Below are 15,521 nucleotides of genomic sequence, written 5' to 3' on the forward strand. Positions count from 1 at the left end.
ACTAAAAGCTCGATAGTTCTGTCAAACATCAACGCAATCGAATTTAATATACGTCATTTTGAAGGGAATAAATTGAGCTTCAATTTGCGGCCTCTTAAGTTTGTTTACGTTTTTTTTTCAGCTGGCACGTGCTTTAGAACAGAGCCGTTTTTTGAGACATTTTTGGCCTTTGTAAACCGGCTGCCAATGTAGTAGACATTTTTTTGCTACTTTTCTCTATGACAGCTTTGAAGGGGATAGAAAAAGCTTCGTTTTTGTTTTTTTAAAAATATCGTACGATTTTTTTCGCACGGTTATCTTAATTTCAGCAAAAAATGAGGAGTTTCAGAAATTGTGGCGTATTTCGAAAATTTTCGGGGTTTCGAGAAAATGTCAAGAGGGTAAAAAGTTGTGTCAATTTATAAAAAACTTGTTCTAATTATTTTAAATTTCGTTTTTGAAATTTTTATTTTTTATTTTTTTGGTCAGGTCTCGACTGATAGTAACTCGAGAAATGCGGGTTTGGAATAAAATTTTAAGAGGATGGATCAATCGGTATATCGCAACCGTGAGTGCGAGAGAGATAGCTGCAAATTTCGAAATCAAAATTCTTTGATACAGTTTAACCGATTCAAAAAAGGCTGTCAGTCGATTTTTGCCATCATTCAGCGTAGGCTGACCGAGCCTTTTTTTAATCTGTCAAGCTGTGTCAAAGAATTTCGATTTCGAAAACTCCAAGTTTGGTTAGGCGACTGATCCATGCTCTTAAATTTCAATTTGAAATTTTGAACTCACTGATATTTTTCAAATTTTTTTGTTGATTTTTTCAAAACAAGTGAAGTACTTTTTTTTAGATTTCATCGCAATCCCCATATTATTTCGATAGAAAATATTATTCTCTCTGTCTCTTACCTTATTTTCATCTGTTTCTTATCGAAAAAGCCGTTTTTGGCTTTGAGGACTGCGATACACCGATCGAGCTTCTGTGGGAGGGGCTTGATCGAAAAGTTAGAACAATCTGCCCTTTTTCTGCCAGCGATTTGTGGCGAAAGCTTGAAGATGATTGGGCGGTTTGGATCGAGCCATAATTACCAAATTGTTCGAGCGAATGCCCCGACTCGTCAACGCAGTCCTCAAAGCCAAAGGCGGCTTTTTCGATAAGAAACAGGTGTAAATACGGTAAGAGACTGAGAGAATAATATTTTCTATCGAAATGATATGGGGATCGAGATGAAATCTAAAAAAAAGTACCTCACTTGTTTTGAAAAAATCGACAATAAAATTTGAAAAAAGTTTCAGTGAGTTCAAAATTTCAAATTGAAACTTTCTTCCCTACTAAAATTTTATCCCAATCCCCGTATTTCTCGAGTTACTGTCAGTCGAGACCGGACCAAAAAAATTAAAAACAAAAATTTCAAAAACGAAATCTAAAATAATTAGAACAAGTTTTTTATAAATCGACACAACTTTTTACCCTCTTGACATTTTCTCAAAACACCGAAAATTTTCTAAATACGCCACAATTTCTGAAACTCCTCATTTTTTGCTGAAATTAAGATAACCGTGCGAAAAAAAATCGTACGATATTTTGTAAAAAAGGAAAATGAAGCTTTTTCTATCCCCTTCAAAGCTGTCATAGAGAAAAGTAGCAAAAAAATGTCTACTACATTGGCAGCCGGTTTACAAAGGCCAAAAATGTCTCAAAAAACGGCTCTGTTTTAAAGCACGTGCCAGCTGAAAAAAAAACGTAAACAAACTTAAGAGGCCGCAAATTGAAGCTCAATTTATTTCCTTCAAAATGACGTATATTAAATTCGATTGCGTTGATGTTTGACAGAACTATCGAGCTTTTAGTGTGGGTAAAAATTTCGACTAGTGAACCCAAACTTTTGGACGGGAGTGTATATCAGCAAAATGAGTCTAAAGTTTGCAACGTTGGAGTCCAACGAATTCATCTGAAAAAAACCCTCTCATAATTCCAGCAATTCTACAATTTCGTTCCCTGCCGAATTTACAATTCGTAGTTTTTCGACCTGCACCGATTCTTCGTTTTTTTTCTCTCAATTCTTTAATCACAATCTATCAAAATATGCGTTAACAATAAGAAATTGTGATGTATTCATTGTTGACATTTATTTGTTTGTTATTTTAATTACATTTTACATTTGCTGTTATTTTGGTTTTTATTGGAGTCTATATGTGGCGGGGATCTAATGACTTGTGACGCTTTAGTCGTCTTGTCATTGTACGTCGATCAAGAAGTTGCGTGGCAAAGTGGTTGGGGTGGGTGTGTATTCTCTCCAAGTAGTTCGTGCTAAATTTTTACATTTTTTCTCGTGAAATAAAAAATTGGTGAATTACGAATGTTTCTTTTCGTCCGCATTGCGTTGGACTCGAACGTTGCAAACTTCAGCGTCGTGTCAGCAAAGAGGTGAATTTGAGGTTGAATTGGCAAGTGCAAATTCGACGAATGACTCGTCGTTTTTGTCAGGCTGAATTATCAAACCACGTTATTAAAATGTTTATGCTATGAAATCACGTCATAAAAATAATGAAATTCAATTCAAATCGATTGTTTAAGGATGAACCATTAAAACGTTATTGAAGAGATTTGATGATTTGTATGAGCATCGAATTATAATGATTCGTCGTTTTCCCATATTCAATCCTCTTCAAATCGCATCAAGGTCCATCATCGTCAGGTTGGAGAGTAATTAACGTAATTAGTGGATGCTACAGATCAAAAAGAAAATTAATATCACACGATGAGTTAATTATTGGGCGTATCATCATAATTGTTTCCAGCAATGATCCGTTTAGGCAAGCCCTAATTACAGTATTAATTACCCCCACCCCCCCGCAATCGGTAATGAAATATAACAGGCCCCGACCAAAATTGCTAGAAAAACAAACATTAAGGAAGTTGAGGCTGTACAGTCATTTTTTTGCCCAAAAGTGATGACCTGTACCTTTCAAAAGTTATATGCCAGTTTACAGTTTGGCAATGTTGCATACACTTTAAAGAAAAGTTGGGGAAAAAAGACGAAAATCTGGTGAAAGCTCAGTCAAAAACACGAACAGTGACGATCCTAGCCTCAAAAAACTGCACGGAAAACAGATTATTATTAATATAATCTCAGCAAATCTCCTAATAAATCTGAAAAAAATTGACATTATTCGGCAAGCCTTGCTCATGTTGCCCAAAAAATTTCATAATTTTAGCATCATTTTTAACGGAGATATCACTGAATGTGTCTTAACTTCCATATAAGATTACATGTTATTTGGCCCAAATTGTTATTGATTTTTCTCAGCAACGATGCTCCTAAACTGTCTGAAAATTTAACTGATTTTTTTTACACTTCACTTTATAAGATGCAATCGGTTTAAAAGCGGTGACATCATTTTCATTCTAATGCCTCAACTTCCTTAAGAAAAATCCTCTAATTGCGAAGAGTTAAACGCTCGCTAAATCGTGCTACTCTAAATATCGTTGATGGAACGAATCGCTTATTCATCATATATCAACAAAAATTCGCGCAGCCCGCAACTTTAGTTGAAATGAAATATTTTTCAACGACCATACAATGAAAAACTGATGACACATGCGAAATTTCGCGACGCACGGCTACGAATGCTTCAACGCTTTTGTGAGAGCTCACGAAGATTTGAATAATCAATTGTTACGAAGCAGCTTCGTAGAAACGTTTGACGAAAGATATGCCCGGCTCGGAACTAGCTTAAGATAAAACGAAACGTCCCGTCTCGAGGAGCAATTTTATCGACATGCGGCACGTACACACATTACCTGAGGTGTGATAACACACGACGCAGAGATTTCAACAATCTGTCCTTGGTACGGAAATGTATTATTTGTAAAATGCAGTTATAAAACACTCGGAGTTTTTCAGTTCAAGATTGTACACTCGCGAATGGACCAAAAATTAGCCAGATTTATTGAAAAAGCTCGGAACGATTCGAGCAACCGCGAATTCGGCACTGGGAGCGAATCAAATGATTCTTTTTTGATAGCCCGCTGACGCCAAGGGTGCGAGGAACGTTGTGAAAGCAATGACAAATAAATCAAAGTATGAAGAGCGTTATCACGGTTGACCCAGAATGTGGACGTGGCAATGCTGGGGGAAAAACAGATGGCGAAGATATCCAGAAGTGCTTAGCAAGTGACGAAGGTTTGTTGAAACAAGAAAATATCTTTAAAGCAAGAATAAAGAGTGCACGCGGAACAAGCAAAGTGTACCTGCCAATGCGGCTCTTCGAGCGCCCGAGAAATATCATCGCGGACCATTATCAGGAACCTCGATCGCGACTTCTATAGGACGCTTTGACCAATGTGGGAGTATGTGAACGCTCGGAGTGTCTTTGCGAGAAGAAAATTCAGTGATAGCTCGGCAACACTCCCGACCGGCAACAACGATGCGCGGGAAAGCGTCGTTGTAGCCCCGAATATCGTAGCGTCGATTGGGAGGGGAAACGATCAAATTGAGTATTCGCTAAACAAATCCACTGAAATTGAAAAGAATCTCTTATCGCTGGACCACAAAAAGCAACGCTTCCGCTGAGTGAAGACGTTGTCAACGGCGAGTGTGCTTCGAGTAAGATGCACAATCATTTTCTCAGGGAATCTGAAACGTGTGTGTTTTACCGAATATTTTGAATATATTATTGAGTTTATCGAACAATGAATTTCAATGTATTTACGTGACTAGATTCGTGGCCTCTGAGAGTGGCTGTTCGATCGTATCACCGCTCGTGTTAGCGTACTCATTAAAGCTTGTTGTACGGTACAAGTGTGCGCGCGAGTGATAAGAGAAGACGGAAGAATCCATAGAGCATCGATGAGTCTGGCAGTCAAATGAACAGTGAGATAAACGACTAATATAAAATCAGTGAAATATCGAGAAATTAAAGTCTGAAGACGCGGACGAAAGAATCAAGAGTGCCGCGTTAATTCTCTTGGCTTCCTGTGGAAAAAGTCAAGCGGTTGCAGCCCCGGCGCGATAGCCGTGCTTCCAATGATCGGATTCACGCGTGAGTCAACCTCGTATGATATGATCGCGAGACGTGCTCGATAGCTGACAATAAATCTTCATTGAATTACTTCGGAATATCTATTCACAATACGTAAGTCCAGCGTGAGATACGTTCGGGTTTGTTCGTAAACAAATAAACTCGAAAATACAGGACGCACCTAGCGCAATAAGAGACTAAAACGAGCGGAGCTCGAAGAGACATCGATCAACGGAAATGAGGGAGAAAAATGTAACGCAACAAAGTGACCGGAGCTACTTGTGCCTCGTGGCTATTTATGCGATCCACGCGGTCCTATTGAACGTCGTGTTCCTCCAGCCGAATTTCGATAATGTACAAAGCACTCTGACAATACCACCGGGATACGGTACCGACAGTGGTAACCCTGGACTAGTTATAAATATGAGAAAAAACTTGAGTGAAACTGTGATTATGAAGATAGAGCAATACAAATATTTACGAAGTGACGTTATTGTTTCTCTGGTACGTTCAAACACTACGGGTTATGTGGGAAGAAGAAAAATCGATCCTGTTGAGAACGGGGATGATGACTATACGATGAAATTACCAGGGAATACAATTTCGCAGGTGAGATTAACTGAAACCATCGCTCCAATGAACAGGCGAGTGACAACGTTGCTCGGAATACATTTGACGTTTACGTAGTCACTCCCACCCGTTCGAAAGTGAATCATAAACGGAAGACGCGATACTCCTGATTCTGCTGATTATACTGACAACCGCCATAACCAGCCTTTTCGATTGAACGAGAAACCATTTTTTTATATCGAATTGCGGTTGAAGGAAAACACCTCGCACCGTGCACTCGGGTTGGAAAATGTTCTCCTGAAAAAAATGTAAAATAATACTTCATAGCTCGAAGGGTTCGCAGCTCTCCGAAAACTTGGAGTCTCGATCGATCGTCCGGATCAGGGCTGACAGAAAATAGTGCGAAAATATGCATATATAGATATACAGAATGCCTGTTCGCTATTTTGATCGTTCGCTGTTTCGACCCCCATCCTTCACTGCAATAAACATTTTCAACTGTACTGTACTCGCACATTCCTGGAACGCGTGTGGCATATCGCGTTGCAAAGCCTCACGCCCCTGCAGATTATTGGAAGTATCTAATCTCGATAAGCCGAGGTAGTTTCCCTATGAGTGAGAACCTGCGCGAAAGATGAGCGACATCCTGTTTCGAATCGATCTGCAAAAAACCTCGTGATAAACGATCGCGCCAGACTGAACTGCAATCGCTTATCGCTTATCAATTTTCCCGCGATGAATCCACTCTTTTCTACTGCCTCCTTGAGATCGAGACTGTGGACTTTTGCTGCATACATTTTTTTTCGGAAAATGCGAGGATTCGCGTCATGTGCGTTGTTCCCGTCAATGTCTCTGAACGACAATTACGATGATTACACAATTTCAAGTTTAAAACTTAAAAATGTTTTTGTAAACGACTCTTGAAAATGTTTAAATTGTCGGTTAAGGAAAAGCTATTTTTCTTGCATTCGGCCATTTCTCAATTCCAGCGGCATCGTGTTGCTTGAGCTTTTTATTTATCAACACAGTAAATTCGGATACAATTCACACGTGTCATTGAATTCGATTGTTCTCATTACGTCTTTACAGTCTTTACGAGTGATCGCACACGAAGGCGCTCGAGTTTCCTTTCTTCCTGTATCCCACACGGAGAGAAAAAAAATACTAAGAATTACTATGCCGCCATAGTATTAGGATTCTGTGTATCACCCATTTTGTAGGTTTTTACACCAAAGCATCGTAATTTCCGAGTCAACTCCGAATATTATAAACTTTTAAATTCCGTATTTTGCTCTGACGAAGATTTAAACTGTGCTATTTTTTCCTATACGTAGTTGACCGAGAAAACATTGTAAAATTCATGTTGACTCGATGATGAACTGTTGAGTTAAATTATTGATGCCATTTTGCTGTGGTAAGTACCGTTTTCACAATCGAAATTTACACTTGAACGAAATTAAATTTGAGGAGCTCGAGCACAAGCATCGATGATCCGTCAAAGCGTTTAGAAATTTATTATGGTACATAACAGAATTTCATTCGCGCTTGTACGAGAATATATCGGTATGCGTGTGTACCGCTATGTACACTATGTATGTTCGTAAGAATTAATAAATATTACGACATAGAAAGCTACTCCTATGGCACCATAGTAGTTTTTACTGGAATTTTCTCTCCGTGCACAGGTTTCAGTCGGAAAGTCACGTTTGTTGTTTTAATTATAGGCAAACTCAATCACTGCGTTTACGAGTCAATTTCAAAGCGAGTCTCCTCTTAATAGCTGCCAATCACAGTTACGTTGTTTGCTTCTTGAATTATGTAAGTTACATTTTTCATTCACCAACAAACTCAACTGTGCTGCGCTCAATACTAATGACGAGGTGAAATAGGTTTGAGTTTAGCTCTTGTAGCAGTTATCGAAGATGTGACACTGCTATGGAGACCTTGAGTTCAGCAGTTTACGGAAATACTTTTGAGGGTCACGAAAAGTTATTCACGTTGTTGCCAGTTCGTCTTGCGATAATTGATCTCTAACAAATTATCGAAAATAATGCCTTAAATTAATATAAATAATTCCTGTAACAATTACTTTGTCAAAAATGTAGATTCTTTTAAACTGATGTGGATTTTTTCGTCGAAAAATTACATCAAATACGACGATAATTTAACGAAAAACAGTTGGTAATAATTAATCGGTTTCGTGCATAAGCATAGGGCGCCCCCCTCACGCCTCACCCCCGACAGTTAGACCCCGCAACAACCTTAAGGAAAGTTTGTTATGATCTTTTTTTTCATTCAAGACCGATAAAAAGTAGAAAAATCGAAAAGCTATGACGAAATCTCCAGTGATTAGGAAATCAGGAGTTCGATCGATAAATCGTCACGTAGAAATGAGACGAAACATTGGAAGCACGCAGTGATCAATGAAGCGATTTTATCAGTTATTCTGAAACGTCAAAATGTATTGCGATGAGTCATCAATGTCAAGGCTGTGGTGCGGTAGTAGGACCAGATAAGATTAATTTGGAGAGTTTTTTGTTTATTCGATATTTCGCAAATGGAATTCCACTTTTAGGTAAACTTTAAAATCTTATCAGCCAGCCTATCCAACTAAACCGAATTGACTTGGCTCGACCAATCAAATATCAAATGATATACGATCGGTTGCCACTATTAAGAGCGTAGAAGTGAGTCTATTTCGATAAAAAAGAAGAAAGATCGGGACAAAACGAGGTACTTGAAAGAATACTTTTTCCCACCCTTTTAACAACCGAGAAGTGCATGACTCGTGACGCAGGCTTCCGGAAATAAAAATTTGGGCCAAAAACCTCTTGAGAGCTTGAAGAGTTTTTTTTTCTTCACTATAATGTTAATTTATCAATAAATCATTGATGATTATGTTATAATATCGTTGTTTTATATTGTCTCGAGTCAAAGTTCAATGCGTACTTTGTCTACTTTTTTTCGCATACAAAATCGCGAAAGGCATCGCGTTTATTCTGTAAATTTGAAAAAAAATAGAAAGAATCGCAGTTTCTTTTTCTACACCGTTTTGCCCCGATCTTTTCTACATTAAACCTCGTCACAGTAAACGCACACGTTTAATATACTTTTATTTATAAATTAATCATTTCATTTATTTTTAATTAATTTTTCATTTTTATTTTTATTTCATTTTTTCTAAATTAATTAATAAAAAATCACGAATAAAGTAATAAAATAAAAAATTAACAGTAATGACAATAATCTCGAATGTCATATTATCGCGCGATAATATCGATGCACTTCGAATACGATTCACTGATCAAGATTAGAATGAAACGATTTCGAGAATCGTACTTTAATGATCGCACACTTTCCGTCCACAAAAAATGTCATCGATTATTGAAAATCTGAATAATCTCTATTTCTGATAGCATTTATTTGGAATCCAGTGACGTCGTTGCTATTAAAAATGAATTTATGTAACTGGCAGATTTTCGTATTCGGTTCAATAAACAATTTCAAAATGCAAATTTGAATAAAAACGAGACAAAATTCTCTGCAAAATACTTTCATTTTATTTTCGTTCTTTGTATTTCGTTTAGCATCAAGCATCAGTAGCACCAAAATTCAAGTTCGTCGTTAATCTCCACGCAGTCATTTTCTAATACTCATCATTTCTCATGCCATCGAAATCATTTGTCACGATCCCACGAGATTATGTCACAATTTCCACTACATTTAAACTTGAATTTTTTTTTCAGTCGAAATCCAGTGGATCAGCCTTACATTTCACAGTAACTTCTAAAACTTCAAGTATATTGCGACTACTGAATCGAGTTATGAGCGATGGGAAATCACTCATTGAGAGGCTGAGTCCAGCTGCGCTGGGAATAATCGCCGGATGCCTTGTGTTTCTGTTAACATTTACTGAAAATGAGTGTGCGTAAAAACATGCGTATGGTGAACACAAATCGACAATTCTTTATCGCAGCAAAATATGCATTCAAAGAAAATCATCTCCCTCCTTGTCATGTCATTATTTATATCAATTAGAGCTCATTACTAAAATATAATTATAATAATAAATAAAATAATAGAATGCATTTCAATATAATCATGTCGCAGCAGCCTCTATAATTACAGCTTTAAACCAATGTGTACGTACTTGTATATATATAATATTGGTAGGTTCTCTGAGAAGCTCATCATCTTATTTATATTCCATTGCCATGGTCAAATTCGTAAGCCTTATCAATGATTTACTGAGCGATTACAAAATCCGCTGGTACTTGAGCTTGGCGGTTGTTGTACTGGTCCCAGAGCAATCGATTCCAAGTCTTATACTTCCTTGCACAAAGTACATATTTGACCATTAACTGAAAAACTGATGAAACGATGCTACCAAAATATGTACAAGTTACACGAGCGAAGAAAATTTGAAGACAATTTCAAGAGTGTAGCGATGGAAAGAGGGAAGGAAAATGTGATGTTTTAAAATTTTATAATGCAAAGTGTAAGATTCATTTTTTTATAACTGGAAATTTGATTTTTTATTCATAGAAATTTATATTTTTCACTGTGAAAATTCAAAATCTTCTGGATCATCTTCGCTTTCATTTTTTCTTGCTCTTAGGAAAAAATAAATCGATTGGCATTGTTGACAGGTGTTTGTAGAATTCGTGACAAACTTCCTGGTTATTTGATAGCTCATTGAATTTTTGGATATTCCAAAGGGAATTCCTTAGAGTATTGTTCATTGAATAGAAATTTGTAATTCAGTCTGATTGTAAATGACTGCATAAATTAAAAAGGTGACTGATTTAGTTTGAATTTACAAATTTTCGCCTGAACGCATGTGGAGCACCTTTTCCGTCGTGCCTAATGAAGCGCATGAATATGCATAAATTATTTTTTCATAGGTTTATTGAAAAAAAATGTATTTATTGCCAAGCTCAACCTTCTTAACAAGATTATTTCGAAATACGTGCTTAAAGTCGTGTAATCAACCACGAAACGTATTGTATTATAAAACAGTTGATTGAGAATATAAACACGCAGGAACTCAATAGCCTGATGACCTTGTGTAGCTGCTGCAAAGTCAGCTGTAATTATCTAATTTTTAACAAATAAATTTTTCTGTCAAAAAAAATCAGCCTGTCAGTCATAAAAATCATTTTTCCTTTTTCAATATTCTTACTGACTGAGCTCAAAGTAATATGATACAGGACTAAAAGTTCCGAAATATGAGGCATAAAGACAACACAAACAACGTTCATACATAGTGAACAAATCCCAGGAAGGTAAGGCATGAGCATCGCCAGCATCGCTGCTTTATTAGAAGAACATCAATTAGTGAATCGTTCTTGAAATTTCGAGGGTGTAAACACTCGAAAAAAGATTTATAGAATGTTGGAACAAATTCGAATTCCGAATCAGTTTCGAATGCTTCGAATCGTTTGAACTTGATAAGATCAACATACTGTCAATCGGCTGCTTCATCTTTTGCAAAACGATGAAACGTCAAACTGGAGATTTTCTTCTTTGAACTGGTACATTCTTCTATATAAACATATCAAACGTTAAAAATACTCGACATTTAAATATTACCTGTTCCTCCAGCGTATCACTACTACAAGAACAAGAGAGATGGAACAAAGCATGCCGCTGAACATGCGAGTGGAAGTGAAAAAGAAAATGACGCCAGCGCCACCGACTACGAACTAAACTCAGAGACCTCAGTGAACTGTGCTTTTCTTCCATGTGTGTACGCCACTGGCGGTAATTTTCCGAATCAACATTTTTCGAGCTAGCCTACATACATACATATATGTGTATATGTCAGTGTCAGTAAATTCGCTGGGCTGGGATACGAAAACACTACTATCTTTGCTTTGTTTAGTAGACCAAAACTCTTGTGTTTCGAATCGGGTTGAATAATAGTAATATACACATGTCACGAAGTCCATGACCAATGGATTTATAAATTGTAAAAGGAAAAAAAAGCCGCGAAAAGTGTGATTAAACGACGGGATATGTTTAACAGCCGTTCAAAGTCACGAATTACGTGGAGCTATTACTCGTCAATTAGCTGATCCTAAAATCCATCGGTTGGGATCGAGTCCACCGAATTCAAGATTTTAAAAAGTTCTAAGTTTATTAGCAAAAAAACAAAAAAACAGGTGAAAATCATTGGAATCGATAATAATTATTTCGTAAATCTCAAAAACTTCGGACCTTCTTCCTCTCCTCCAAGCGTTACGAAAAAGTGTTACATAGTTTTTCTTCAGCCTGCGAGAACGATATGGCTGGTTTCGTTCTGCGAGTAAAAACGAAATCGGGACAAAAGGTGGTAAAGGGTTTGAAGCCCACAGACCGTGTTTCCTTACTGAAAGATAAATTATCGGACATAACGGGTATTAAGAACGATATGATACATGTACTAGTCGGTTTTCCACCAAAACCATTGGACCTCAATAACGATGATTTGACGCTTAGCGAAACCAACATAACCTCCGGTGATACCCTCATAGTTGAAGAAAAAATACGAATAATCGACGAAAAATCAAATCTTACGGCTGTAAATAAGAATATCAAGAGCATTACGAACGAGGACAACGACGACAATAATTTGCCGAGGTCTCATATCGTAAACAGCGACAGTTTCGCCGATACACCTGGTATATTGATGAAGAAAATTGTTCCTGCTGACAATTCGTGCCTTTTCACCAGCGTCGGCTACGTTCTCAATGGTATTATAATAAAAAGAAAAACATGAAACAAGTTATACAAGGTAGATTTTTCGAAAAAAACAAACATGAAATCTTTCATTGCACAACTACAGAATATTTGCTTTTTTTTTTGCCAACTATTTTTTACAGGAAAAATCGATCCTTCGTGTGCCAGTTACATGAGAGAAATAATAGCCAATGCTGTTGCCTCTGATCCTGACGAATATTCTGAAGCTATTTTGGGTCGACCTAACAGCGAATATTGCGAATGGATACTCAAACCTGATTCTTGGGGTGGTGCCATTGAATTGTCCATACTCTCTAGATTTTATGGTCTGGAGATTGCTGTTGTTGACAGTATTAACGCCATTATCAATCGTTTCGGCGAGGATCAACACTATGCTCAGAGAGTTTTTCTTCTTTTCAACGGAATCCATTACGACCCTCTTTACCTTGAATCACTGAATGTAAATATTTTTGTACAAATTTTCTACAACTCTGATAAACAAAAGTAGTAGAATACTTATAAAAAATGAAAGCTTCAACTCTCTGGATGTTGTACTACTAACTGGGATATGAAACTTGAAAAATTATGCAAAAAACGTTAGAGGTATGAATTTCACTTTGTGAGGAAAGTTCCTGAGGAATTCCTATTTTAGTAAAGTCAACACAACTTTGATAACATAAATTCTCATACTACTTTGATTTGGTTAAAGAAAATTTCATATAATCGATAGTTTAAAGGGAAAAATATTTCCTTTCATTTAGTTAAAAAAATAATAACCTTACTTATATAAATTTTCATCAGGGTGGAAGCATTCAAACGATATTTCTGACGGAAGATGATGGGGTATTGGTGGCTGCAGAACAATTGGCGCGGGAGGCAAAGTCTAGTCGGCAGTACACGGATGTTCAAAAATTTACGCTCAAATGTATGGACTGCGACGTTCAACTAAGCGGACAAGAAGCTGCCAGTCAACACGCCAAAGAAACCGGTCACGTGAAATTTGGTGAAATCGTCGCGTAGCCTGCTCAAAGAACATGCAATAGTCGATGTTCAGAAGCTTATGAAAACGAAAAAAAAGAGATTATAAAACCACCGTGTTTCTCGCGACGTTTGCGAAATTGGAAAGCGTATAAATATATTTGTATGTATAAGTATATACATACGTACACTTTTCTTTGAAAGTTAGAGCCGCTTTAAAAAAAAGACTGTAACGGGCGATGGAACACATTTATCATTAGACGACTCTGGTAAATTAATTAGTGATAAGAGCATTAACGTATTCGAGCGAGCGTGCCAGTCAGTCGATCATCGGTAAACATTCAAAAAAAGTAACTGTAAAGAGTCTAAAAGTTCTTTTCAATTTGGCGAAAAAAAATCTTGTTAAATTTGCTGCCAAAACTTCAAAATCTCTATCGAATATTTTTTTGTAACAACGTTGTCGTCGTAAATTTTCCCACCGATCGAAAGAATCAAATTGAAAAGTTACGCGGCACGTTCGCTTTTTTTTTCCTTCGGCAAATTACACAATATCAAACAGGTTATGTGCGCATTCTGAGCGTAGGAACTTCTTTTCTATCACTGAATACGCATGGAGATAAGACTTCGATTAGACGAGGAAATTCGGAGTCTGTGATACGCAATTGAATTTCAGCGTAACTATAGGTATTAGGGTTCCTCGACAAACTTGTCAATCACAGATATTGCGATAGCATAGCATCCGCAAAAGTTCAAAATTCTATCTTGTTCATACATTTTTTTGGAGAATTATTTTTAGCATTATATTTTGCTTGAAAAAAGTTCCTTATATTTGACGAGCGAGCACACAAATCATGTAACTTTTGATGAAACGATTCGGTAACGTATATGGGAATGCGATTTTTATTATGGCAGTGCACCCAATTCTCAGTCATTGTTTAATCTTGGTATCGATCTCATGATACCTCATTAAGGAATCATGTAATTTTATGCTGGCACAGATATACACACTGTTCTTTTTTGTGGTTCTGAATTTTTGGTTTTTATAAAAAACCGTATTTTTCGTTTTATACGGATAATTTTGTTTGGTAAATTTTTTCTGGAAATGTTGAAAAGAAACCTACTCCGTATAATGGTCATTGAAATGAAAATTTGACAAATATGAATGGCTATATATCGAAAATAAATATGAAATCATTGTATATTTCGGGTATGGCAAATATTTTTTGTAAAGCATCAAATTATAATGGATTTACCCATTCATTTATCATTCATAATTGACACAGGGTCTCCCCCTGAATTTAGCTGAAAATTGTTGTACGGAATCAACAAAAACTTAAATCATGCGACTTATTACTGAAATAATTATCAGAGAAAAAAATGAATTTATTTGCAATATCTTTTTGATGTTTCGTTCAAATATGCACGAAAGATTAACTGTCTCCAATTCTTGAGTGGTATACAAGTCTCTCTACTGTGACTACCGAAACCCGTGAAAACACAATGTATTTTCCGGATGTTAATTTGAATATTTTACCGAAAAAAGGTACAATTTAAAAGTTAGTACAATGATTGTAAGCATATTAAAATTTGTCTAGATTTTGTTTTTTCAAATTTGGCAAAGGTGTGGAACGTTTGGAAATATACTATTTGACATTATTGCGATTGCAAATTACGAAAATTATAGATTTTATTTTCAAATAAATTGTGAAATTCTAGCTCAACACGTAATGAGTTCGAGATTAAAAAAACTTACCCGTATTTTGTAATCATTGTTTTCCTATATTGTTGAAGAGGGTGAACGCATTATTCGATAATTTATCAGATGCTCGTGATCGCGAGGAAGAAAGAGGGTGAGATAGATCGATAGATGCAAGGTACGAATAGAACGTTTCACAAAAAAGTCGAATTATCGACAGAAAAGGAAATACTCGATCTGTCTTTGGCGGAATTAGTAACGCACTCAAAGCAAAAGTTGTGCAAATTTTAAAACGAAACGTGCGGAATCGACATCTTACGGTTGCGTAGGTCTTAGTAGTCTTCTCAGAACAATATTTATGTACTAAATTTTCATGATCTCGCTCTTTAATTCAGTTGCAATATTGAATTAACGTTTATGTGCAAAATAAACATTATTTATGGTTAAAACTGTTCTCTTGGGGACAAGTGAAGTTTTTTCTTTGACCTGGAAAACGTTTATATTTTTGTTCAAGATTTATATTGAGGTATGTATTTTTCATGCCACATTT

General features: G+C 36.4%; 2 protein-coding genes and 1 long non-coding RNA gene across 3 annotated transcripts; 2 read left to right on the forward strand and 1 right to left on the reverse strand.

Moving 5' to 3' along the window:
- Positions 1-3,863: 3,863 nt before the first annotated feature.
- Positions 3,864-10,711, forward strand: LOC122419323 (uncharacterized). Its single transcript, XM_043433761.1, has 2 exons — positions 3,864-5,616; positions 9,324-10,711. Exons 1-2 carry the CDS (start codon positions 5,245-5,247, stop codon positions 9,507-9,509), a joined length of 558 nt encoding a protein of 185 aa, XP_043289696.1. The 5' UTR covers positions 3,864-5,244; the 3' UTR covers positions 9,510-10,711.
- On the reverse strand, positions 9,728-11,351 carry LOC122419324 (uncharacterized). Its single transcript, XR_006262871.1, has 2 exons — positions 11,043-11,351; positions 9,728-10,891 (listed from the first exon to the last, which is right to left on the reverse strand). It is a non-coding gene; the product is annotated as an uncharacterized lncRNA (long non-coding RNA).
- A 72-nt stretch (positions 11,352-11,423) lies between these two features.
- Positions 11,424-15,420, forward strand: Yod1 (Yod1 deubiquitinase). The gene is made up of 3 exons (XM_043433759.1): positions 11,424-12,311; positions 12,441-12,757; positions 13,099-15,420. The coding sequence occupies exons 1-3, from the start codon at positions 11,864-11,866 to the stop codon at positions 13,315-13,317; spliced, it is 984 nt and encodes a 327-aa protein (XP_043289694.1). The 5' UTR covers positions 11,424-11,863; the 3' UTR covers positions 13,318-15,420.
- The last annotated feature ends 101 nt before the right edge of the window (positions 15,421-15,521 follow it).

The sequence above is a fragment of the Venturia canescens genome, chromosome 1 (genome assembly GCF_019457755.1).
Source record: "Venturia canescens isolate UGA chromosome 1, ASM1945775v1, whole genome shotgun sequence".
Taxonomy (NCBI): domain Eukaryota; kingdom Metazoa; phylum Arthropoda; class Insecta; order Hymenoptera; family Ichneumonidae; genus Venturia; species Venturia canescens.

What these genes read in the sequence shown, in the direction of transcription:
- LOC122419323 (XM_043433761.1), top strand. Translation starts at nt 5,245, where the DNA reads ATGAGGGAGAAAAATGTAACGCAACAAAGTGACCGGAGCTACTTGTGC. An exon ending in CAGGGAATACAATTTCGCAG is followed by an intron (nt 5,617 to 9,323) that starts GTGAGATTAACT and finishes TTTTTTTTTCAG; the next exon opens with TCGAAATCCAGTGGATCAGC.
- Yod1 (XM_043433759.1), top strand. Translation starts at nt 11,864, where the DNA reads ATGGCTGGTTTCGTTCTGCGAGTAAAAACGAAATCGGGACAAAAGGTG. An exon ending in CGTCGGCTACGTTCTCAATG is followed by an intron (nt 12,312 to 12,440) that starts GTATTATAATAA and finishes TATTTTTTACAG; the next exon opens with GAAAAATCGATCCTTCGTGT. An exon ending in TTTACCTTGAATCACTGAAT is followed by an intron (nt 12,758 to 13,098) that starts GTAAATATTTTT and finishes AATTTTCATCAG; the next exon opens with GGTGGAAGCATTCAAACGAT.